Source organism: Dipodomys spectabilis, unplaced genomic scaffold (assembly GCF_019054845.1).
Source record: "Dipodomys spectabilis isolate Male_0828 unplaced genomic scaffold, ASM1905484v1 ptg000176l, whole genome shotgun sequence".
NCBI lineage: Eukaryota > Metazoa > Chordata > Mammalia > Rodentia > Heteromyidae > Dipodomys > Dipodomys spectabilis.
In genome coordinates this window covers 4,786,379-4,811,496 of record NW_024870853.1, presented here as the reverse complement: position 1 = coordinate 4,811,496, position 25,118 = coordinate 4,786,379, and the positions used below count along the sequence as shown (strand labels likewise).

General features: G+C 42.4%; 1 protein-coding gene across 2 annotated transcripts in view; it reads left to right on the top strand.

The window, feature by feature from the left end:
- Yipf6 (Yip1 domain family member 6) overlaps nucleotides 1-25,118 on the top strand; it is a 39,752-nt gene that overhangs the window by 13,113 nt on the left and 1,521 nt on the right. Inside the window, exons 4-7 of one of the 2 annotated variants that reach the window (XM_042694897.1) lie at nucleotides 558-600; nucleotides 4,896-5,021; nucleotides 6,141-6,298; nucleotides 8,956-9,615. In XM_042694897.1, the coding sequence (XP_042550831.1) occupies nucleotides 558-600; nucleotides 4,896-5,021; nucleotides 6,141-6,298; nucleotides 8,956-9,071 (443 nt within the window). In that variant the 3' untranslated portion in view covers nucleotides 9,072-9,615. Of the gene's footprint in view, nucleotides 1-557; nucleotides 601-4,895; nucleotides 5,022-6,140; nucleotides 6,299-8,955; nucleotides 9,616-25,118 lie in introns of those variants that run through there. The other variant, XM_042694898.1, reaches the window with a different exon arrangement.

Sequence of the window (25,118 nt, the reverse complement as noted above, 5' to 3'; positions counted from 1 at the left end):
GTTAAATATAATCAATTTATTAATTTTATAAATTTATATATTATAACAGCAATTTATGTATATATTGCATCTGGCATTCAAACAGTCATAAGTAAGTTAACTGAAGTATAATAGGCTCTATAAGAGCACAAATATACTGGACTGTGGGAGGTGGGGGAGGGAAGGGATAGTGGGACAACAACAAAGGAAGGGGTAACAGTGATCGACAAGTAATGCACTCTTTGCCTTACTCATGTAACTGCAACACCTCTGTACAGCATCTTTACAATAAAATAAAAAAGAACACAAATAGTATAATTTTTTTAGAAAGACTAAGTCAAATCCCAACAAAATAAGTACCAGGAAATGGGTACTTGCAAGGGAGTAGGAAGGGGAGCGGTATAGAAGAACGAATGGGAGAAATGAGTAGAATGCAGGAAGAAATGCATTGTTTATGTCACAGAACTGAGAAAAAAAAGGTCAGGGGGTGGATCAAATAAGGGGGTAAAGATACTGAAGGGATGTCAGTTTTTTACAGTGCTTTCTTACGCACTTTTCTGTTCTTGCTTGCCTTGTAGGGGATCTGTGGGGCCCTTTGATCCTCTGTGTGACACTGGCACTGTAAGTACCACATGTCCTTTCTTCTACATGTGAGCTATGCTATGCACTTTTGTGCAATTTCAGAATTCAGGGTAAAACAGGGGGAGTGAAGGAAGGGGTGACATTGTCCAAAAAGAAATGTACTCTTTACCTGAACTAAGTAAGTGTAACCTACCTTACTTTTCTTTTCTTTTCTTTTCTTTTTTTTGTTGGTGTGGGTTTGAACTCTGGGCCTGGGCTCTGACCCTGAGCTCTTTGGCTCAAGGCAAGCGCTCTACCACTTGAACTACAACACCACTTCCGATTTTCTGGTGGTTAACTAGAGATAAGAGTCTCACAGACGCCGGGCGCTGGTGGCTCACGCCTGTAATCCTAGCTACTCAGGAGGCTGAGATCTGAGGATCGCGGTTCAAAGCCAGCCCGGGCAGGAGAGACCGTGAGACTCCTATCTCCAATAAACCACCAGAAAACCAGAAGTGGCGCTGTAGCTCAAGTGGTAGAGCGCTCGCCTTGAGCTGAAGAGCTGAGTGACAGCGCCCAGGCCCAGAGTTCAAGCCCCACGACTGACAAAAAAAAAAAAAAAAAAAAAGAGTCTCACAGACGTTCCTGCCTGGGCTGGCTTTGAACCATGATCCTCAAATCTCAGCATCCTGAGTAGGATTACGGGTGTGAGCCACCAGTGCCCCGCAGCATAACCTTTCTGTACATCACCTCTATAATAATATATAACTATATATATAGATATATATATCTATATATATATATATATTTTTTTTTTTTTTTTTGGTCAGTCATGGGGCTTGAACTCTGGGCCTGGATGCTGTCTCAGCTCTTCAGTTCAAGGCTAGCACTTTACCATATGAACCACAGCACCACTTCTGGTGTTCTTGTGGTTTATTGGAGATGTGTCTCACAGACTTTCCTGCCCTGGCTGGCTTTGAACTGCCATCCTCAGATCTCAGACTCTCGAGTAGCTAGGATTACAGGTATGAGCCACCACCTCCTGGCAACAATAAATTTTTTTTTAAAGAATTGAGAGTAATTTTGATACAATATATCCTTTAGGACTTTTTTTTTTTTTTTTTGTCGGTCGTGGGGCTTGAACTCTGGGCCTGGGCGCTGTCCCTCAGCTCTTCAGCTCAAGGCGAGCGCTCTACCACTTGAGCTACAGCGCCACTTCCGGTTTTCTGGTGGTTTATTGGAGATAGGAGTCTCACGGTCTCTCCTGCCCAGGCTGGCTTTGAACCGTGATCCTCAGATCTCAGCCTCCTGAGTAGCTATAGGATTACAGGCGTGAGCCACCAGCGCCTGGCTAAACATATTGCCTCAGTTTGTTTTTTTTTTTTTGGTCGGTCGTGGGACTTGAACTCTGGGTCTGGGCGCTGTCCCTCAGCTCTTCAGCTCAAGGCGAGCGCTCTACCACTTGAGCTACAGCGCCACTTCCTAGGACTTATTTTTGAGTCAGGATCTTATTATATATAGCCCAGGCAAGCCTAGAACTCATGATTTTCCTGCCTCAGCCTCCTGAGTGGTGGAATTACAGGTGTACACTACCACACTTGGCTCATTGAGGACTTTGATGGCTTTTCTCCTACTAACTTTTGTTGTGGTTTTTGTGGAGCTGAGGATGGGATCCAGGGCCACCTGCATGTCAGGCAAGTGCTCTGCCGATCTGTGCTCTATCACCAAAACCTAATTTGTTTTGAGTGCTGCTGGTGATTGAATCCAGAGCCTTGCAAATGCTAGGAAAGTGCTCTACCAACTGAATTATGCTCCCAGAGAATATGAGAATATTGAATATGCTCATTCACATCATAATGTAATTATTCTATATAACTTTACAGACATATCAAGGAAAGGTTAACCTTAAATATTATGTAGCTGAACCCTACTTTGTTGCAGAGAAGATGAGTCTTACGTATGACATATTTAGTGACTGAACTTGGATGAATGTGTGGGTGGGTGTTCTGCCTTCCAGACTAGGCAGGACTGTTTTTCCATCTATATAGAAGCAATAGGAGGACATGCAGAAAACAAACCTCATATGCATCCTATTGTCAGAACTGGAGCTGGAGCATGTGCAGCCAGAGACATGGAAGCCCACATGTACTGGCAGACAGCATTGTGTGCAAGAAACTACTGTGTGCCTTCTCTGGACTCTATAGGAGGAACGGATTATGAGCTTGCTGTTACTATTTTTTTGTAGATAATGTAATACCAAATCCAAGTATTATAAGCCCAGAATTTGAAACTTTTGACAAAGAATATTTATGTTAGCTATCTCATTCCTTTACAAAGCAACCTCTTAGTAATCAAAGCATACATATACATATATATATGTAAGTACATATGTGTATATATACATATATATGTGGGTGTATGTGTGTGTGTGTGTGTGTGTGTATATATATATATATATATATATATAAACAGCTTATTATATATATAGACTGTTTCCATTTTTAAGCATCTGAACTAAATCCAAATGTGCCTAATAGCTAGAGAATAACTTAGCACAGAGTAGTGTTCTAGTGACTCATGAAGCCCTTGATGCTCTGTCAGCAGCACATGACTGCTGGCCCCATTGTGACATATTTTGGCTTTTCAAGGATATCCAGCCAGGCTGCATGCCAGTGGTTCATGGCTGTGATCCTAGCTACTCAGGAAGCTGGGGATCACAGTTTGAAACCAGCCTGGGCAGGGAAGTCTATGAGACTCTTTTTTTTTGCCGGTTGTGTGGCCTGAACTCTGGGCCTGGGTGCTGTCCCTGTGCTCTTCAGCTCAAGGTGAGCACTCTACTGCTTGAGCCACAGCGCTACTTCTGGTTTTCTAGTGGTTTATTGGAGTGGTTTATTTCCTACCTGGGCTAGCTTTGAACCATGATCCTCAGATCTCAGCCTCCTGAGTAGCTAGGATTACAGGTGTGAACCACCGGCACCTGGCCTAAGCCATTTTTGACTACATGGCAAGTGCTAGGCCAGGTTGGTATATGTATTGAGACCTCCCACCCCACCTCCACCCCACCAAACAAAAATGAAACCCAACGATGGTGACACACAGCTGTTATCCTAGCTATTTTAGGAGCAGAGATTGAGAAAATCATGGTTCAAGGCCAGCCTAGGCAAAAAGTTAGCAGAAAGATTCTATTTCAAGCAACAATCTGGATATTATGGTATATATCTGTAATTCCAGCATTTTAGAAGCTATAGGTAAGAAGATCATGCCCCTGATCCTTATTTATTTATTTACTTACTTACTTACTTATTTGATGGTACTGCAGTTTAAACTCAGCATCTTATGCTTGCTAGTTAGTCATTCTGCCATTTGAGCCATGACCTCTCTTTTAAATTATTAAATTATATGCAAGTGCATGTGCACACTGGTTCTACAGTTTGAACTCAGGGCCTGGACACTGTCACTGAGCTTCTTTTGCTCAAGGATAGCACTCTATCACTTGAGCCACAACTCCACTCCACTTGCAACTTTTTATTTATTTATTTTTATTTTTATTTTTGGGTACAGTCGTGGGGCCTGAACTCTGGGGCCTGGGCGCTGTCCCTCAGCTCTTCAGCTCAAGGCTAGCGCTCTACCATTTGAGCCATAGCACCACTTCCGGCTTTTTTTCTTTTTGCTTATGTGGTGCTGGGGAGTCGAACTCAGGGCCTCAGGCATGCAAGGCAAGTGCTTTACCACTGAGCCACCTTCCCAGCCCTGCAACTTTTTTTTTTTAAAGTGGTTCATTGGTGTCTCACAGACATCCTGCCCAGGCTGGCTTCAAACCTTGATCCTTAGTTCTTATTTTTCTGAATAGCTAGTATTACAGGCATAAGCTACTGGCACCCAGCTATCTTTTTTTTCTTTTAAATTAGGATCATACTCTGTAGTCTAGTCTGGTATCAATTCCCAATCTGGCCTCTGCCTCCCAAGCACTGGAACTGCATTACTCTTAGGTGAAATTATCCGATTTTAAAATACTGCTAAAATAGATTTAAAATGGCTTTAAGTTAATTGTATGAACCCAAAGCCTCATGGCTGTGAGCCACATTCAGCCCTTTATAACCTGTGCTAGAATGAAAAGGGCTTCAGTAATCCATTTAATACTCAAATACTGTTTTGAGGCATTTGTTATTTGAAGAAAGGGAGCCTTGCCAAATACTTACAGTATCTTTCTTCCAGCAAGACCTATGTATTCCAAGTACCATACCTCCACATGAGATATGACAATGCAATCTGATTCAAAGTTTGAGAATCTGTGCTTTAACTTTGTTCCTCTGTGTAAAACATTAAACAGTTCTCATGCTGTATCATTGTCTTAGAATGCTGCAAAGAAGCTCTTTGGATGGTGAAGAAGATGGAGGGCCCCAATTTGCCGAAGTATTTGTCATTGTCTGGTTTGGAGCAGTTATTATTACCCTTAACTCAAAACTTCTTGGAGGAAACATGTGAGTACCATACCTTCAATTTTAACCTTAGATTTTTAAGGAAGCCATGCCATTTAGATATCTCTTAATGAAAATCAAACTAAGAACCAAACAAAAACTTCACTTTGAATAAGCCAGGCTCAAGTATGTAGTCTTAGCTACTTTGTTGGTGAAGATTCAAAGATTATAGTTGGAGGCCATCCTGGGAAAGACTGGTTGGGTTTGTATCTCAATCAGTGGTTGCATGTGGTGGTGCACATGTTATCATCCCAGCAAAGATGTGAGGCACAAATAAGAGGATTCCATTCCAGACTGGCCTGTGTATAAAGTAAGACTTTATCTCAAAAAATAAATGCAAAAAGGGCTAGAGGAGTGGTTCAAGTGGTAAAACATCTGCCTAGCAAGCATGAGACCCTGAGTTCAAACCCCAGTACCATGAAAAAAAATGAACCAAACAAACAAAAAACAACTACTGAGTAGAAAGATAACTTAGTAGAATTAAAATATATTATTTTGGGGTCCTTTAATAATCTGCAGATCTTCTCTCTAGCCCTTGGAGGCACAATATATATTTGGGGAATTAATGGTACATAGTTTTAAACAATTTCTCAAATAGTTCCCTGAGCCTGAAAAGGATATGAAGCACCATGTAAGAAGTTCAGCGGGGGGTGGGGGGGTGGGGGGATGGGGTGTGGGGGTGTGGGGGAAGTTCAGCAGAAAAAGGAGATGTTTAGAGTTCTGTTTGTGTAGTGTGTGTCTGCATGGGCATGCACATGCCAGTCCTGGGGCTGCTTTTTGCTCTACCACTTGAGCCACAGCTCCACTTCCAGCTTTTTTTGAATACTTTATTGGAGATAAGAGTCTCATGGCCTTTTCTGACTAGGCTGGCTTTGAACCATGATCCTCAGATCTTAGCCTCCTGAATAGCTATGATTATGGACATAAGCCACCGCTGCCCAGCTAGAGTCAACTCCTAAGGAAGAGCATGGGAAGAGAAAATGAAAGTTCATGCTTTAACCCACAGGAAGTTAATGTTAGGGTATAGCTATAATGTATGCAGGGAGACAAGATCTATGGTATAAATACGCTATGCCACAATCAACTATACTAATGATCTTTGTGGATGCCTGTTGTTTGTAGATCTTTTTTTCAGAGCCTCTGTGTGCTGGGTTACTGTATACTTCCCCTAACAGTGGCAATGGTAATCTGTCGCCTGGTACTTCTGACAGAACCTGGACCAGTAAACTTCATGATTCGACTTTTTGTAGTGACCCTGATGTTTGCTTGGTCTGTAGTTGGTATGTATTTAGCTCTGTAGAATGGATTAAGAGCAATGATATTCCAATGTCTGACGTGAGTGTTATGATTCCTGCCAGTAATATCCTCTTCTAAATGAGTTCTGATTAGAGTGGGGTCCAATGTGTCTCAGTCATGTATCTGTACTTATAAAATATGGAGAATCATTGAGTGTGGTGGTCCCTGCCCTTAATCCCAGTTCCTTGGGAAGTTGAGTCAGGAGGATTGTGAGTTCAAGGGCAATTTAGTAATACTGTTTCAAGATAAATTTTTTTTTAAAAAAGGTCTGGAGATGCAGTATAACTGATAGAGCACTTGCCTGACATGTATAAGGCCCCAGTACACCCCCCTCCCCCAAATGAGATGACAAGTCACATTTTTTTTTCTTTTTGAGGAAGTCTTGCCATAAAGTCCACACTAGCCTTCAATTTGCTGTCCTCCTCCCTTAGCCTTCTGAGTGTGGGATTAAGGTATGTCTCACCAAGCCCAGCCAAGAATCACACCTTTCCTTAAATAATGTTTACACTAGATTCTACTCAATCCTAGTATATACAAGGCATAAGTTACTTGTGAAATTGATTCGGACCTTTTCTTGACAAAGTCAGTTATTATAAAAGTAATACCATCTACAGATTGCTTATTATGGGCCAGGCACAAATTATCTACTTTACCTCTCACAACAACCTATTAGACAAATGTTAGTCTTAGTCCCATCTTATGGGCAAGGCTCCTTTCCCTAGGACATATGCTGAGGTTCAAACACAAGACTTTGCCCTTGGTAGGCAAGTTTTCTACCACTTGATCTGTGCACCCAGCCCCTAAAATTCTTAAAGCTTAAAGTAGCATTTCATTGGCTTAGTATGCAATATTTTTAATACTTAATATTTTTGAGTGAGGTTATATGTCATTACTCTGAAACATGGATTAAAAACTAAGACATAGCCTTGGACACTGGTGGCTCATGCCTGTAATCCTAGCTACACAGCAGGCTTAGATCTGAGAATCACGATTCAAAGCCAGCCCGGGCAGGAAAGCCCACGACACTCTTATTTCCAATTAATAACCAGAAAACTTGAAGTGGCAATGTGGCTTAAGTGGTAGAGTGCTCACCTTGAGCTGAAGAGCTTAGGACAGCACCCAAGCCAAGTTCAAGTCCCATAACCGACAAAAACAAAACCTAAGAAGTAATCTAAGAAAACCCCAAAGAATTGATTTTTATCAAAGACTATATATTAAGTTTGGATGCTTTCCCCTTCATTCTTTCACTTAGAGTCTGTTAATTATATGGTTATTATATATTATATATACTATATATTAGTAGTACTCTCTGTATATTTGTTATTTTATATATAGTTATATATTAGCCCATTAAATATATGCAATATAAAATATATAATAATATATTGTATATCATATATAGTTATATAGTACAGTCTTAAAAGTGTGTGTGTGTGTGTGTGTGTGTGTGTGTGTATGCATTTTTATTAGCTTTGTTATTTGGTGTCCGGGCCCACAGATCAGAAACCAGGATCTTGGGCTGGGAAGGTGGCTCAGTGGTAGAGCGCTTGCCTTGCCCTGGGTTCAATTCCTCAGCACCACATAAGCAAAAAGAAAAAAGCCGGAAGTGGCGCTGTGGCTCAAGTGGTAGAGCTCTAGCCTTGAGCTGAAGAGCTGAGGGACAGCGCCAGGCCCAGAGTTCAGGCCCCATGACCGGACATAAAAAACAAAAAATAAAAAACCAGGATCTTAAGTCAGATGTGTATGGTGTTACACAATCTGTAGTCCCAGCACTTGGGAGGCTAAAGCTGGAGGGTAGCAAGTATGAGGCCAGCCTATTGCACAGAGTGACATCCTGTCTCAAAACATGTAGAATCTTAGGAGAGAGAGGCTTTAATTCAATAACTCCAAGCCATGTGCAGACACTGTGCTGGAGCATGGTCCTTGGAGTACACAGTGATAAAACAGGCACCCATGAAGACATGTAGAGTCATAGTGTTGAAGTAGGAACTGGAAGTCTGTTCCAGTCACAGGAAGGATACAGAAGACAGAAGTGGGTACTTCTACCTAGAGGATGCTAGATGGTTGTCCAGGGAAGATTTCCTAGAGTTGTTACTCATGATTAGTAAAAAGATAAGTGGGTTTTTCACGGATGTACAGGGGGATACCATTCAGAAGAGCATATAACTTCAGAAAAAGAACTGAAAAAAATGCCACAGTACTATAGGAACAAAGAGACTTACCTATCTTATACATCTGTGTAATATAGCCCAATAACTTTCCACAGAAGAATAAGAAATGTCTTCTAGAAAGCTTCCTCTCCAAGTGATTGAAAACTTTTGAAAGCTTAGTACTTGGAACCATAATCCCTCAGCTGTCTAGAGATCACAGTATTTAAGTGGACTTTCTTCTATTTTGTTTTTTGTGATGCTGGGAATGGAGCCTAGGGCCCTCTGTGCGTGCTAGGCAAGCACTCTACCTCCAGCCCACTAGCCCACTTACTGAAGTTTTACTGTGAGTCTTTGAGGATCACAAATATAAGAGAAACTTGGTGTAGTTCTACATTCCAAATTGTGCCCAGTGCATTAAACTTAAGTCAGTGTTTGTGGTTGTGACGATATTGTATTAAGTATTGCTTTTGTTTTTGCCTTGTCTTGTTTAGCTTCTACCGCTTTCCTGGCTGATAGCCAGCCTCCAAACCGCAAAGCCCTCGCCGTGTACCCTGTCTTCCTCTTCTACTTCGTCATCAGTTGGATGATTCTCACCTTCATCCCTTAGGAAAAGAGGACAGAGTTAAAAGCAATGAACTGAAGGCTTGTTGGAATGATCCAGTTTACTACGGAGCTTTGACTCTAGTCCTCTGTTATCTGAATTGGAGGTATGAAGAGGGAGCCATACAGCATACGGCACTGCTGTCACTTGTGTAAGGAATTGATATTTGCAAGGCTGTCCTTTTCCCCTTATTACTCCTTTCCAATGCACATAGTATGATACCTCCTTCAGGCAGCATGGTGTCACTGTGATTCAGGTAACAAGCAGTGACTCTGGAAGCACATGGACATACCCTACAAGTTGAATCAAGTTGGGAACTATTAAAAGCTTTGGGAATGCCAGTTTAGGTGCAGCTCTTAAACACATTGCCTTATGACTATTAGAATATGCCTCTTTTTTCCTAAATAAGAATGGATAGTCTGTATCAATTTTCTTTTTCTCTGAAGTTTAAAAAGGCAATGAAGGGTTGGAAAAGGGTTTGTAGATGTGGGAGGAGCAAACATGCATTAATCAATGTTCAGATTGATATCCAAGGCAATCCTGTGTCTGTTGCTATTTTTTTTTTTGTTCTGTCATGGGGGTTGAACTCTGTGCCTGGATGCTGTCCCTGAGCTCTTCAGCTCATGGTGAGCACTCTACACTTGAGCCACAGCCCCACTTCTGGTTTTCTGAGTGGTTTATTGGAGATAAGAGTCTCACGGACTTTCCTGCCCAGGTGGCTTTGAACCACGATTCTCAGATCTCAGCCTCCTGAGATCTGAGGCATGAGCCATTGATGCCCGGCTCTGTATCTGTTGCTTTGAAAAACAAACAAACAAGAGCATAGGAAATGTAAATAAATTGGTCTTTTTGCAGTGACCTTTCTGTTGTGCTTACCAGTACCTTAGATTTCGGTCTTGCTTCCCCAAGTTCTAATTATGCCATGTTAGCAGTCGATGTGTAATTTTCCTTTGTCTGAAATTCCCAGTGATCTGATGTTGGAGCTTATCCACATAGCTATCTCAGAAGTTTTGATTGGTAAGGTTTGTAATGTGTGATCATGTGGCTACCTTCTGTTAGGTGCAGTTTCCATGCAGCATAGCTGTAAGGAAGTCTTTATTATTTTGTGCATTCCAGCCATTGTCTAGGAAGAAATACTGAATGGCCAGTCTATTTTGACAAGCAAATGAACATAAAAGGATTAAGGATCCTGACAGCTGCTAAACAGAGTAGGTACTACAGCTACACATGCCAAGTTGTGCTGTAGCTGCCACCTTTCCATAGGAGGCCTAGTAGATTTTTCATTAGATGTGACTACTAGGCTGGGGACGAGCAATTTCTTTTCTGGGTTTTCACCTTCCTTTGGCAAAAGACAATTGGCTCCTCTCTTAGACAAGTACATCTTGCATATGTGTGCCTCCTTGTACTCTGACATATTTGTGCACACAGTGCAAAGGCTTTTCAGGTAGCAGAGCATCTGGGACAGGCTAGTCTCAGCTCAGAGAGCTCCATTAAGGTAGCTTTTGCCTTCTTGCACATTGAGGAACTTGAATAGACAAAGATGAGGAGTCAGGCAGGAAATGTCCCTTGTATATATGCCATTAACATATAAAAGGAATTTCTTATTCCACATGTTTCCTGATTATATTAAAGTATTTATTTGTTTTGTATTTAAAGATTACTTACATAGATATATGAGTCTAAAACGTAATTTCTCCATCCCCAGATTAAGTAATGAATAATTTAGGCCAAATGGTTTGTTGGAATGATCATCAAGAACAGAATATTAGAGAGCTGCTCCCCTCTGTTCCATCTCCAGAGTTTAGGGTTATGTGTGTTTCTTTTTTTCTTTTCTTTTTTTTTGGATTAGTCATGGGGCCTGAACTCTGGGCCTGGGTGCTGTCCCCAAGCTCTTTAGCTTAAGGCTAGTGCTTTACCACTTGAGCCACAGCACCACTTCCAGCTTTTTCTGTTTATGTGGTGCTGAGGGATTGAACCCAGGGCTTCATCCATGCAAGACAAGCACTCTACCACTGAGCCACCTTCCCAGCCCCAGAGTTAGTGTTTGTATTATACAATTTACCTTTTAAACTATAATGTAATATCCTTGTGACAACAGACCCAGTGTTTCATTCCTAAATTGATGAAATGGTTGGAAATTGTGCCTAAATTACCCTCCATTTCCCTTATCTGAAAAATATCTCACTTGCCACTAAAATATCTTCCTCCCAACGTTACTTGTAAGATATTCCAGTGATTATAATGTAAAATTAAAGGAGTAACTATACTTCTCAAATGAAGTCTTTACCAGATTTTACTCAGGTAAAACATTTGGTCAGAAATTCCTAAGGCCACACTTGGTGGGGGTATGTGTGCATGCGGGGGTTATATATATTGGGTGTTAAGGCAGCTTAGTCTATTAATCTGTTGCTCTTGGGAAACTTGGTAAATGTTTTTATATGTTTAAAATGAAGGTGTAGGGTTTAACTGGAACTGAATGATGAGTTACAAAGTATAAATATTTTAATATATGTAAAAAAGTGCATTGCTTCCTGTGACAGAAGACCTGGGTGTCTGGAAATTGTCAGCATAGCTTTTCTGGATTTGCTGCAAAGACGTAGCTAAGCATAGAAAAGAGGATGAGTAGGGCAGGGCTTCCAGCACTGGAAACATGTTTCATGCCTCAGCTGAGATTCAGGCACATGAGCATCTGTGGAAGAACACGGGGCCTTGTCTGTATTTGCTGCTCCCACTTGTGATACCAAGACTGCTTATATTCTTTAGCAATAGAAGCATGAAAATTTGATTCAATGATTGTTCAGATGATAAAGACTGAATTGATGACAGCATGCTTAAGTTTGCAGGAGTATGGTCTTAAAAGTAATCATGAATCATTAAGTCTGATTTGCCTCTTAAGTTGTTTATGGCTTAAGGTGATTTGATGTTTTCAGTGGGATTTTTCTTGCATTGGGCAAAGGTTATGGGCAGAAAACTGGTAAACATTTCACTGTTGATTTGTCTGTCTTTTAAAAACACTGTCCCCAAAAATGTGATTAGAAAGCTATCAAGCTTGTGATTGGAGAGGTCTGAAATGTACAAACTTGCTGTATGTGAACTGCCTATTTAATCGTGGAGATGAAAATGAAAATATGTCAGCTGAAGTTCTTGAATAATATCAAGTCATTGGAATTTATCAAAAGCTTATCATGAATGAATAAGACATTAATTTGCATGCAGCTGTTTATTCTAGTTTAAACCACTGAAATTGTGATTCTTGACTATTAGTTTCTGAGAATTTAGAGGAAAATAAATGTATGAATGTTAATACATATATGTAAGTTAGAAACACTTTTCTAGATTCGGTGGGCTTTTATTAAAAATGCAGAATTTGTAGGGATTCACTTAGGCTATAGAATGGCCAAAATAATAATGACAATAATATCACTATGAATAATAGCTAACATTTAATGGGCACATGCTGTGTGCCAGGCACTATTCTATTTTTTTAAGAATTTTTTATAACAGTTTTATTAAGATACACTTTACCTTGAAAGTCACCAATATTCAAGTGTACAACTTAGTAGTTTTAAGTAGTCACAAAGTCACACAACTGTCTCCACTAACTTGACAACATGTCCATCACTGCAAAGAAACCTGGTGTCAATTAGCAGTCAAGCTTCCTATCAGCCCCAGTCTGCTCTCTGTCTCTGCTCACCTGACCAAGTGGCTGCTTTTCCATGCTTGGAATGTCACCTCTATTCCTTCACAGAAAATGCTACAATTCTCATTTTATAAAGTAGAAAATTTAGCCAGGCATAGTGGAATCCTAGCTACTCAGGAGGCTGAGATCTGATGATGATGGTTTGAAGTCATCCTGTTAACCAAACCAGAAGTGGCACTGTGGTGTGAAAAAAACTCAAGGACAAAGCCCAGGTCCCCACGACTAACCCAGAAAAAGGTAGAAAATTAAAATACAGAAAGGTTAAGTCAATTAATTTGCACTGGATGAGAGCAGGTAGGACTCAGTTGTAAATTGCACAGTTGTGTATATGAAAGAAATAGACCGCTTTCTGGGCTGCTTCCTGGTTACTTGCTTCTGGCCCCACATCTGACTGCACGCCCATGATTGGTTCTTTTCTCTACTAAGTGGCCTCTGACAACATAGGAGCAGCTGAACATGGGGAGAGGACTGGACCCAAACCCTTCCTCCAGCCCCTTTGTTCTCCCTTCCCTTTCCACATACATCCCTGTTTCTCAAAGTCTTAAGAATCAAATTCTGCCAGAGGCATTGTTAATGCCTCAAAATGTTCTTGTATCTTCCAGTGTTCAAAGACAGGGCATGCATCTGGTAACTCACAATAGTGGTTATTTTCTGAAGACCTGAGCACAGGGCTGGCAACAGCATGTCTTTCTGTTTGAGCTAAACTAGGTGAGAGCAAGGAATGACAGCAAAGGCAGCCTCATTGGTCTCTGTCTTCTGCTAGGAGGTGGCCCCATGCTCTTGGCATGGTTGTCCTGTTTGTAGCCTTGGTATGCCATCAACAATGCTGCTAACCCTGGGTTTGTTCATACGCCATTTTCATCCTGATCTTTGTTAGAAATGGAAACTTGTGCAAAGAAGAGACCTGGAAAATGGTTTGTGAATGTCAAGTATGTAAATAAAAACACTGGAAAAGGAGAATGTGTGTGCCTGTCCTTTAGCCAAGAGTACTGTTAGTAGTTCTATATATTCTCACAGACAGTTTAGCTGAGAGCTGATTAGGGTTGCAGAGAGCACAGCAGAAAGGGAAGGCCTATATACGGAGCAAATACTATATGCTAGGACCTTTCCTAGGACTTTATAAACAGTCTCTCTCACAAAAGAAGCCTTTTTGAAACTGAAGTGCAATACATAACCTGGAGATTTAAGAGTGGGCAAAGGTTTCTTTCTTTCTTTCTCAGCTCTTCAGCTCAAGGCGAGCGCTCGACCACTTGAGCCCACAGCGCCACTTCTGGCTTTTTCTGTTTATGTGGTGCTGAGGAATCCAACCCAGGGTCTCATGCATGCAAGGCAAGCACTCTACTACTGAGCCACCTTCCCAGCCTGGGCAAAGGTTTCTTATTTGCAGCTAGTAAGGAAAATGCCAGGGATAATTCCCAAAGCAGTGTTTTCTCTCTCAGTAAAGAAAGCAAGAGGCTTTTGTTGGGAAAACTCATACATATTTATAAAGGAAATGAGCATGCTCAGTTCTTAGACATGTTTCTTTTTACAGCAGGTGTTCAAAAAATGGCAGATGAGACACCTCTGAGGGGAGAATTCATATTATGAGCAGTTTACTCCATGTCACCTAAAAGGGATGGGTCAGAGTGACAGATTTTGGTATTCTTTATTCTCTCCCTTTCTCCCTCCCTCTCTGGTGCTGGAGTTTGAACTTGGCCTCAATTGCTAGGCAGGAACTCTACCACTTAAGCAATGTTCACAACCTTTTCTTCTGCAGTTATTTTTTGATAGAATCTTGAGTTTTGCTTGGGGCTGACCTTTACTGTGATCCTTCTATCTATAACTCACATGTAGCTGGGATTACAGATGGACACAACCATGTCCAGCTTGTTGAGATGGGATAGGTTCCACTAACTTTTTCCTGGGTTGGTTTGGAAACAGATTCTTCCTGTCTCCACTTCCAGGGTAGCTGGCATGCACTATCATACTCAGCACTTAGTTTCTTGTAAATATCTTTGAAAGGCCTTGTCTGAAACCAAGCATCAACTTTAGAGGCATCCTTACAGTCATTTAAAGAGGCTGGGCATGGTGGTTTCTACCTATAATTCCAGCGCTCAAGAGGCCTTAGGGGAAACTGTCTAAAAAAGTAGTACCTGGACACTTGTGTCTCATGCCTGTAATCCTAGCTACTCAGGAGGCTGAGATCTGAAGATCACGGTTCACAGCCAGCCTGGGCAGGAAAGTCCATGAGACTCTTATCTCCAATTAACCACCAGAAAACTGGAAGTGGCGCTGTGACTCAAATGGTAGAGCTCTAGCCTTGACCTGAAGAGCTGAGGGACAGCACCCAGGCCCAGAGTTCAAGCCCCAGGACCAACCAAAAAAAAAAAAAAAAGTAAATTCCCCAGCCAATAAGCATTAGGCGATTGTCAAAAAGTAGGTGCCTAGACTGAGAAAAGCCATATTTTGTATTAAAAAAAAATGAGCTTAGGGGCTGGGAAGGTGGCTCAGCGGTAGAGTGCAGGCCTTGCAAGCATGAGGCCCTGGGTTCGATTCCTCAGGGCCACATAAACAGAAAAAGCCGGAAGTGGCGCTGTGGCTTCAGTGGTAGAGCGCTACCCTTGAGCTGAAGAGCTGAGGGTCAGTGCCCAGACCCAGAATTCAGGCCCCATGACCGGCAAAAAAAAAAAAAAAAAAAGAGCTTATTTTCTAGCCAGCATGCCCGGGGATAGAAGCCAGATGCTGAAGAGAGCTCATCTGCTTTGAGAATATACTGTGGGCTGAGACTTGATTATAGTGGGATGCTTAGAACTTACTCTGCTGGGGGGAATGGAGTGGCTTCTGTGGACTGACTAGCTGAAAGTGATTTCAAAGGACCAAATGGGAACATGATAAGGAGTGGTTCTGGGAGAAAGGTGGGGAGAAGAAAGTGCCAGTATATTTCTTTTTTTTTTTTTTTTCATTTGAATAGTTGTACAAAGAAGTTTCAATTTGATGTGAGTATAGTACATCTTTTCTTTTTTGTATTTTTTTTGTCGGTTGTGGGGCCTGAACACTGGGCCTGGGCACTGGGCCTCAGCTCTTCAGCTGAAGGCTACTTATTTGGTGATAAGGAATCGACCCAGGGCCTCATGCATGCAAGGCAAGCACTCTACCACCAAGCCACCTACCCAGCCCCATAATACATCTTTTTTAACCAAAAAAAAAAAAACCCAAACCAAAAATCTTTTCATTTCCTGGAGTTCATTTCTAGACATAGATAGAGATATGTATGTATATTATCTCTATCTATATCTCTGAGTGCCCAGTCCTGGCACTTGAACTCTGGGCCTGGGCACTGCCCAGGATCTTTTTTTATTCAAGGTGAGTACTCTACCACTTGAGCCACAGCACCACTTCTGACTTTTTTTGTTCGTTGTGGGGCTTCAACTCAGATCCTGGGAACTGTCTCTGAGCCTCTTTGTACTCAAGGCTAGCACTATACCACTTGAGCCACAGTGCCACCTCCAGTTTTTGAATGGTTAATTGGAAATGAATCTCACGGGGACTTTTCTGTCCAGGCTTGCTTGAAACCATAATCCTCAGATCTCAGCCTCCTGAGGAGCTAGGATTATAGGCATGAGCCATCTGTGCCCAGCTAACGTCTGGCTTTTTAAAAATAGTTTATTGGAGATGAGTCTCTTGGAGTTTTCTGCTTGAGCTGGCTTTGAGCCACAATTCTTAGATCTCAGCCTCCTGAGTTACTAGGATTACAGGCATAAGCCACCAGCACCCAGCTTTGAGACAGATATAGATACAGATATAGATAGAGATAGTTGTGGGGCTTGAACTCAGGCCACCGGTGCCTGGCTACAATATATCAGATGCACATAGACATTGCACCTTTGTGTTGAGTATAATGCATCTTGATCAATGTCACCCTTCCATCAATCTTCCCCATTTCTCCCAACCCCACTCATGCCCTCCAGTTCCTGGACCCGTTTTTGCATATGTACATTGAGGATTATGTTTATTTACCCACCTTTCTTTGCATTTGACTGTTTCTATCCCCTGAGGCTCCAATCACCTCAGACAGTGTTTCAGCTTCCTGGTATCCAGTCTTTTCAACTGTTGATTGTTCAAATGGGTTACACATAACAACCCACCCATGCATATGCCATACTTTAGTCAGTTTATGCATAGTGCCAATTCACTTGTCATTTGTAAGCTGGAAGCCTGGTAGGGTGGTTGCTTCTGGGAAGAGCTGGGTAGGCCTTGGCAATGGCCAGCAAAGTGGACCACTGTAGAGTCTAGGGTAATAGTGACAGCTTACAGAACATGGTATCACCGACAGCCTGGATGACAGCCATTGTGATGTAGACAGTGGAACCCAGGGCCCTGTGCATGCTGAGCAAACTCCATTACTGAGCTTTGTCTTCAGCAACTGGTTTCTTGAGACAACCCAGGTTGGCCTCTGACTCCCAATCCCACTGTCTTATTCTCCAGAGTGCTAGGATTACAGGTGTGTGCCACCATGCCTGTCTGTGATTGTCATTTTACTTTTCAGAGGAGGAAGTTTAGAGTCAAGTCTATGTCTCACAGTACGCGAGAGAGGAAGTGTGGGAGCCCAGCAGAGTACTTCTGCTTGTGCCTCATTGCGAGGGAGCTTGCTCAGATGAGCGGCAACAGCTACAGCAAGAGCCCGAAAAATGGGCTTTTGGTGATTGCCATTGTTGCCTTGAATAAACTTGGAGTATTAAGGAGGAAGGGGCACTGGATGTTGAGTGCAGAGGGCATTTTCCATAGTGCTTTCTTTAAATCAGTTTTTGTTATATGTTAATCCTAGGGCTTGAACTCAGTCTGAGTGTTGTCCCTTAGCTTTTTTGCTCAAGGTTGGCACTCTGCCACTTGAGTCACAGCTCCATTTCTGGTTTTTTTTTTTTTTGGTTAATTGGATATATGTCTCATGAATTTTCCTGCCCAAGCTGGCTTTGAACCATGATCCTCAGATCTCAGCCTCCTGAATAGCTAGGATTACAGGCATGATCCACCAGCACCTGACTGTAGCTTAATGAGCCACAGCTCCACTTTGGCTTTTTTTTCCCTTTTTTTTCCTCTTCCTCCTCCTCCTCCTCCTCCTCCTCTTCCTCCTCCTCCTCCTCCTCTTCCTACTTTTTTTTTTAAACCAGTTCTAGGGCTTAAACTCAGGGCTTGGGTACTGTCCCTGATCTGCTTTTGCTAAAGGCTAGCACTCTACCACTGAGCCACATTCCCAGCTACTCAGCTTTTTTTTTTTTTTTCTGGTTATTTGGAAATGAGTCTCACAGACTTTCCTTCTCTGGGTTTCGAACTTTGATCCTCAGATCTCAGCCTCCTGAATAGCAAGGATTACAGGTTTGAGCAAACAGCTCCTGGCAGAGCTGTTTTAATTTCTGCAAGATATTTTCAACACCTCTGTCACCCAAGGTGCATCTGTTAGGTTTTTTTCCCTTGTAAATTGAGTTTCTCCTCGTTCTTCATATGCTCAGTAACCTTGGAATATATTCCAGATGTTTTAAATGATGAAAGTTAATCTTTTTGGCAGGCAACTGCCAGGTGGCTTCTGACTAACCAGCCTTTTGTGTTTTATTGTGTTGGTGTTGATTGAATCTATGGCCTTGCATATGCAAAGGAAGCACTCCACCATTGAGCTACAACCCCAGCAACAGCCTTTTGTGGTTTGCAGCCTTCCTGAGCATTGTTTTCAGTTTTTGCAATGCTGTTCAGATGTGTATGTGTGCGCCACCCAGTGGCCAGCCTGGGACATGGCAGTGTTGTCTCCTTTCCACTCTCAAGCCACACACAGACATGTTTTCTCCTTATGTGAAAACTAAAAAAAGTAAGCCCGGCGCCAGCGGCCATCCAGGAGCTGGTGGCTCACACCTGTAATCCTAGCTAAGCAGGAGGTTGAGAGCTGAGGTGCAAGATGTAGAAACATTATCCTGAACCCCACTGATGTGTGCAATAAATACCTGCATTAAAAATAAAACCTTAAATTAAGAAAATCTGTGTGTATTCATGTGAGTCAGATCCATCATATACAGCTTTAGGTTTAAGCTAGGAGTTCAGAAAAGTTAGCAGAAACTCTGCTTGCAACTCTGCTCACCTTTGGATCCAGCTGAAAGATGAACAAGAGAGAAAAAATGCAAAGGAGATCTCTTTGGTGATCTAGGACTACAGGAACCCATATGGCCTGGGGAACCTGGAAATGGGAAAGAGAAAACTAAAGGAAAGCGATTGAAATGGATCAATCCTGCACTGCATGTGAATGCTAAGAGACCTCTTTTCAGCTCCCAGCACCAGAACTAGAGGTCTTCCCCAGGACTTCCTTCTCCACAATGCCCACCCCTGGTTGAGAGGCTGTACTGAATCCAGGCTTGGAGCCCTTGAGGGAAGAAAAGGGTCACATGCCTCATGCATGTGAGGCAAGCTCTCTACCACTGAGCCACCTTCCCAGCCCCCTGGTCTGGCTTTGAACTGTGATCCTCTGATCTCAGCCCCCTTAGTAGCTAAGATTACAGGCAAGAGCTTCTATATTTCTGGTTTGTTAGTTTTGCCTGTAAGGAAGAATCAGTACTTAAAGTGATTGATATTGCCATATCAGAAAGAAACATGACAATTATTATTACCGTGTCCTAAGCATAGACTCAAGTTTTTCAATTAGGGACAAAATACCATCCAAATTGCTCCCTGAAGCCCCAGACCTCCTGGTACTTGTGGTTCTTTTGGGAATGTCTATGACGGTTCTACCTGAAAGATGATGGCAGCTGGGTGCTGTCATCAGACCTGTGATCTTAGCTATTCATGAGGCTGGGGTCTATGGATGTTAGTTCAAAGCTCGCCCTTGCAAAGAAGTCCATGAGACTCTTATCTCCAAATAACCAGGCAAAAGCTTGAGCTGTGGCTCAAGAGGAATGGAGAGCCAAGAGTAAAAACGCCAAGGGTGTTCAAGTACCAGCATCAAACAAAAACTAAAATATACTTCCACAAACTCTTTGATGCTCCTTCTGTCAAAGGTGGACTCTTCATCCCCTTCCTCTTAAGGCTTGCTCCTAATAGAAAGCATACACAGAAGTGACAGTCATTTCAGAGAGTAGGTCATTAAAGGCAGAGTGACATCTGCTGAGGTTTCTCTCCTAGTTATCATTTGTTTTCCCAAGGTGCTGGGGACTGAAATAGCATGGGTCTTGTACATGTGTCACAAGCTCTCTACTATTTGAGCTATGCTTACAGCCCCTCCCCCCCAGCACCCCCCCCCCCCCCCTCCTCGCTCCTTGACTTTTTTTACATGGTCTTGCTAACCTATGTGGACCCTGGGACTATAGGTGTATACTATAGTACCCAACCACAGTTTCTCTCCTAGATGAGTCACTCTGGAGGAATTTAGTTACCATGTTATGAGGAGATTCCAACTGCCTAAAGAGGGGCCTATGGGATGAGCAGTTGAGTCTTTTTACCATCAGCCATGTGAAGTATGATCTTCTATCACTAAGCCTTTGGATGACAGCAACCTGGTTCAGAATTTCTATATGAGTCATTCCTAAATTCAAGAACAATGGAGACAATGACATAGTAAATGTTGGTTTGGGAGACTAGGAGAATAGCAGCATTGTCTTAGCATGAGCCAGCTCTCGAGTCTCCCAATACTACACACACACACACACACACACACACACACACACAAATGCTTGTTTCATGCCACTGAGTTTTAGAATAATTTGTTACTCAGTAATGGATAGCAAATAGCAATTTTGGTAGCTAGAAGTGGGATATTATAATAAATATCTAAACATATGAGAGTACCTTAGGCCTTCAGAGACTGTTCATGAAAGCCATTTTTGAGACACCATTTTTTTTTTTTTGGTCCGGTCATGGGGCCTGAACTCTGGGCCTGGGCGTTGTCCCTCAGCTCTTCAGCTCAAGGCTAGTGCCCTACCACTTGAGCCACAGTGCCACTTCCAGCTTTTTCTGCTTATGTGGTGCTGAGGAATGGAACCCAGGGCCTCATGCCTGTAAGGCAAGCACTCTACCACTGAGCCACTTACCTAGCTCTGAGACACCATTTTTTGAGATAGTTTTGTTACATAGCCATGGCTAGCCCCATCCTTCTGCCTCAGCCTTCTGAATGTCGGGATTACAGGTTTATCACAAAGCTTTTTTTTTTTTTTTTTGTCCGTCATGGAGCTTTAACTCTAGGCCTGGGCACTATCCCTCAGCTCTTCAGCTCAAGGTGAGCACTCTACCACTTGAGCCACAGCACCACTTCCAGTTTTCTGGTGGTTAATTGGAGATAAGAGTCTCTTGGACTTCCTGCATGGGCTGGCTTCTAACCTTGAGCCTCAGATCTCAGCCTCCTGAGTAGCTAGGATGACAGGTGTGAGCCACCAACACCTGGCCCACAAAGCTATTTTTGAGCAAACCTTCTCTTTAATAAAGCAAACCTTAATAAGTTTCACAGGAATGTGGCTCAGTGGTAGAGTGCTTGCCTAGAATGCATGAAGCCCTGTGTTTGATTCCTCAGTACCACATAAGAGAAAAAGCCTGAAGTGACATTGCGGCTCAAGTGGTAGAGAGCTAGCCTTGAGCAAAAGAAGCTCAGGGACAGTGCCCATGCCCTGAGCAAAAGTAAAGAGTCACAGAAGCTACGTGGTAGTGGGTCGCACCCATAATATTAGCTACTTAGGAGGTTAAGATCTGGAAGACCACATTTTTAGTGCCAGTCAGAGCAGAAAAGTCAGAGAGACTCCATCTCTAAAAATAACCCACAAAAAGCCACTCTGGAGATGTGGTTCAAGTGGAAGAGTGCCAGCCAGGCAAAAAAAAAAGCTGAGCAAGTTCAAGGCCCTGAGTTCAAACTCCAGTCATGGTAAGAAAAAAAGATAGAGATTCACAAGCTGGGTGCTGATTTGTCACACCTGTAGTCCTAGCTACTCAGGAGGCTGAGATCTGAGGATTGAGGTTCAAAGCCAGCTTGGACAGGAAAGTCCATGAGACTCTTTTTTTTTTTTTTTTTTTGGGTCCAGTCGTGGGGCCTGAACTCTGGGCCTGGGCGCTGTCCCTCAGCTCTTCAGCTCAAGGCCAGCACTCTACCACTTGAGCCACAGCGCCACTTCCGGCTTTTTTCTTTTTGCTTATATGGTGCTGAGGAATTGAACCCAGGGCCTCATGCATGCAAGGCAAGCGCTCTACCACTGAGCCAACTTCCCAGCCCTCCATGAGACTCTTATCTCCAATTAATCATAGTAAATGCTGGAAGTGGCCCAGGATGGCAAAAAAAAAAAAGATTCACAGAAGAGTTGCAAAGTTTTAAATGAATTCCATGTACATCGCCATGCATGGAAAGGGGCATAAACTGTACAAAATTTGGAAACGCCTTTGGGCCTACAAAACTCAACTGGCTGCCAAAGGAAGACAATAAAACCAAACAAAATCAAACAGTCCCATGCAGCTTCAAGTGCAGATTAGCTTGATGGGAGAGGAGAGCTGAGCCATAGGTATACAACTAGGAATCCAGGGGGCAGGGCCAACAGCCTGGAAAATTATTCCCAGGCTTCAAGGAGCTTTTAGCATCTCCCTGGATTGTTTAGAACAGTTTCTGAAAGACTCCTTTGTGTCTTGTTTTCTGTGTTGCACAGTACCATTTGTAGAAGTCATCTACACTTTCCAAAGGTTGTGTATTGATGTGGGGATGTGGGAGGTCAAATGGACTCACAGATAAGGTTGAGAACATTACCTAAGGCATTTTACTTATAAAACTGTGTGTGAGGATCCTCAGTGATATGCTTGTGTACCTCATAAGGATGATAAGAATCTGCACTTTGGCTTGGTGCAGTGGTACATGCCTGTAATCCCAGCTACTTGTGAGAGGAGGATGGCAGTTAAAGGACAGTCTAGGCAAAAATGAGTGAGATCCTCCCATCTCAACAAATGAGCTAGGTAAATGATATCTGACATCCAACCTATATGGGAAGTATAGGTAGGAGGATCACTAACTGAGGCCAGCCCCTGGCAAAACTGTAGGGCCTTATCTGAAAAAATATTAAAAGGATCCCTAGCTCGACATGCTAGGATGACATGTTTGTAATCCTAGGTACTCTGGAGGCTGAGATCTGAGGATCACAGTTCAAAGCAGCCTGATGAGAAAATCTGTCAGATTCTTCATCTCTAACCACCAAAAAAAGCCAGAAGTGGAGCTGTAGCTCAAGTGGTAGAGTGCCAACCTTGAGCACCAAAGTTTAGAGGCAGCACCCCGGCCCTAAATTCATGGGCTAGGGATGGCACAAGAAAAATACTGCAAAGGAAAAAAAAAAAAGAATCTGTGCTTGGCACTGATGGGAGAAGGCCATTATGAGCCTTAGGAATGGTGAATCTATTTTGCATGTTGGAGAGATACCACCCAATGTGGACAGAGGGACAGCTGTGGAAGTTTTGTTTTTTCCCACAATGGGTGGGGCTACAACTCAGGCCTGAGCACTGCCCCTTGTTTTTTTATTTTTTTTTTTAGCCACAGTTTCACTCCCAGTTTTTTGGTAGTTAATAGATCAGAGTCTCTTAGACTTTCCTGCCCAGTCTGGCTTTAAACTACAATTTTCAGATCTCAGCATACTGAGTAGATAGGAATACAACCATGAGCACTGGTACCCAGCTAGCTGTTGAAATTTTTGAAATACAGCCACACTTTCTTTTTTTTTTAATAGTAAGTTTTTTACTGTGAAAATAATGTACAGAGGGGTTACAATTACATGAGCAAGGTAATAAGTACATTTCTTATCAAGCATTGTTGCCTCCTCCTTTGTTTTTCCCTTACCATCCCTTCCCTCCCATCTCCATAACTACACTCTCCCCCCTACCCATAAATTGTAAAGTTTGTTGTTCAATAGTGTCTTATACATCTCATTATTACAATGGGTCAACCTGTATCCCTATTTAAACATTTTGTTTTTTTCCCTTCCCCTCCCCAAATTATATCAACATCAAATACAGTGAAAACAGGGGTTATACTATGGGGAGGAACAAAAAAAGCAACAAAAAAATCATATGGTACCTTATAGATACATTAGAAACAATAGCAAGAAAGAAAAAAACCACTTGTGTCCCTATCACAAACAAGACCATACTAAAGCTACCAGCACAACTATGTTTATTGCAGCATTATTTACCATAGTTTAGATATGGAACCAACCTAGATGCCTCTCAGTAGATGAATGGATCAAGAAAATATGATATATATATGTATATATATATGTATACATATATATATATACATACATACATACATACATATATACATACACACACACACACACACACACACACACACACACACACACACACACACACACACACACACACACACACACACACATATATATGGGAATTCTATGCCTCCATCAGAAAGAATGGCATCACCCCATTTGTTAGGAAATAGAAAGACTTGGAAAAAATTATATTAAGTGAAGTAAGCCAGGCCCAAAGAAACATAAGTCCTATTATTTCCTTTATTTGCAACAACTACTATATGTCTGGGACAAGCAGGAAAGGTCAAAAGCTATGTACATATGACCAGATAAGATGATGTTACAGCCACAATTTCTTCACCATTTCACCTACCCAAAGGCAGACACTAATTCCTCTGTTCTGGAAAGAAAGCACTTGTAGGTCTTGTTTCTAATGATTAATGGATGGCCTGTAATAAATAGAAAAAATGGAGGACTGTGTGTAGTAAGATTCCTAGGCACAAAGAAGGTGGTACAGTCCCTTGTGATGATATCTCTGGTTCCTGGTGAGGCACCGAACCATCACCCAAGCCTTTAGATGAATGCAGACCCAGCCCATACCCTCACTAACTGTGGGGGGCACCTTAATGCACAGAAAGTATGAGATAATATGGTGTGTGTGTGTGTGTGTGTGTGTGTGTGTGTGTGTTTACTTGACAATACTGATGAGTGAACTCAGGGTCTGAGTATTGTCCCTGAGCTTCTTTTGCTCAAGGCTTGCGCTCTGCCACTTGAGCCACAGGGCTACTTCCCAGCTCTTCTGGTAGTTTATTGGAGATAAGAATCTCATTGACTTTCCTGTCCAGGCTGGCCTTGAACCTCGATCCTCAGATCTCAGTCTCCTGAGTAGCTAGGTTTGCAGGTGTGAGCCACCAGTGCCTTGCTTGCATTTGCTTTTCAAACTCACTACAAATTGAGGAAGGGGGAGGTGTCGTTTGTTATATAGTGATACATAACTAATACAGGGACTGAGATGAGATGGAGGAGTGGAAGTTGTAAGGTTCACCCTGGGAATGCGAGGCAAGCTCCTCACTCCTCTTGGCTAAGTCTCTGCCCAGTACCTGTGTCACCCAGGTAACC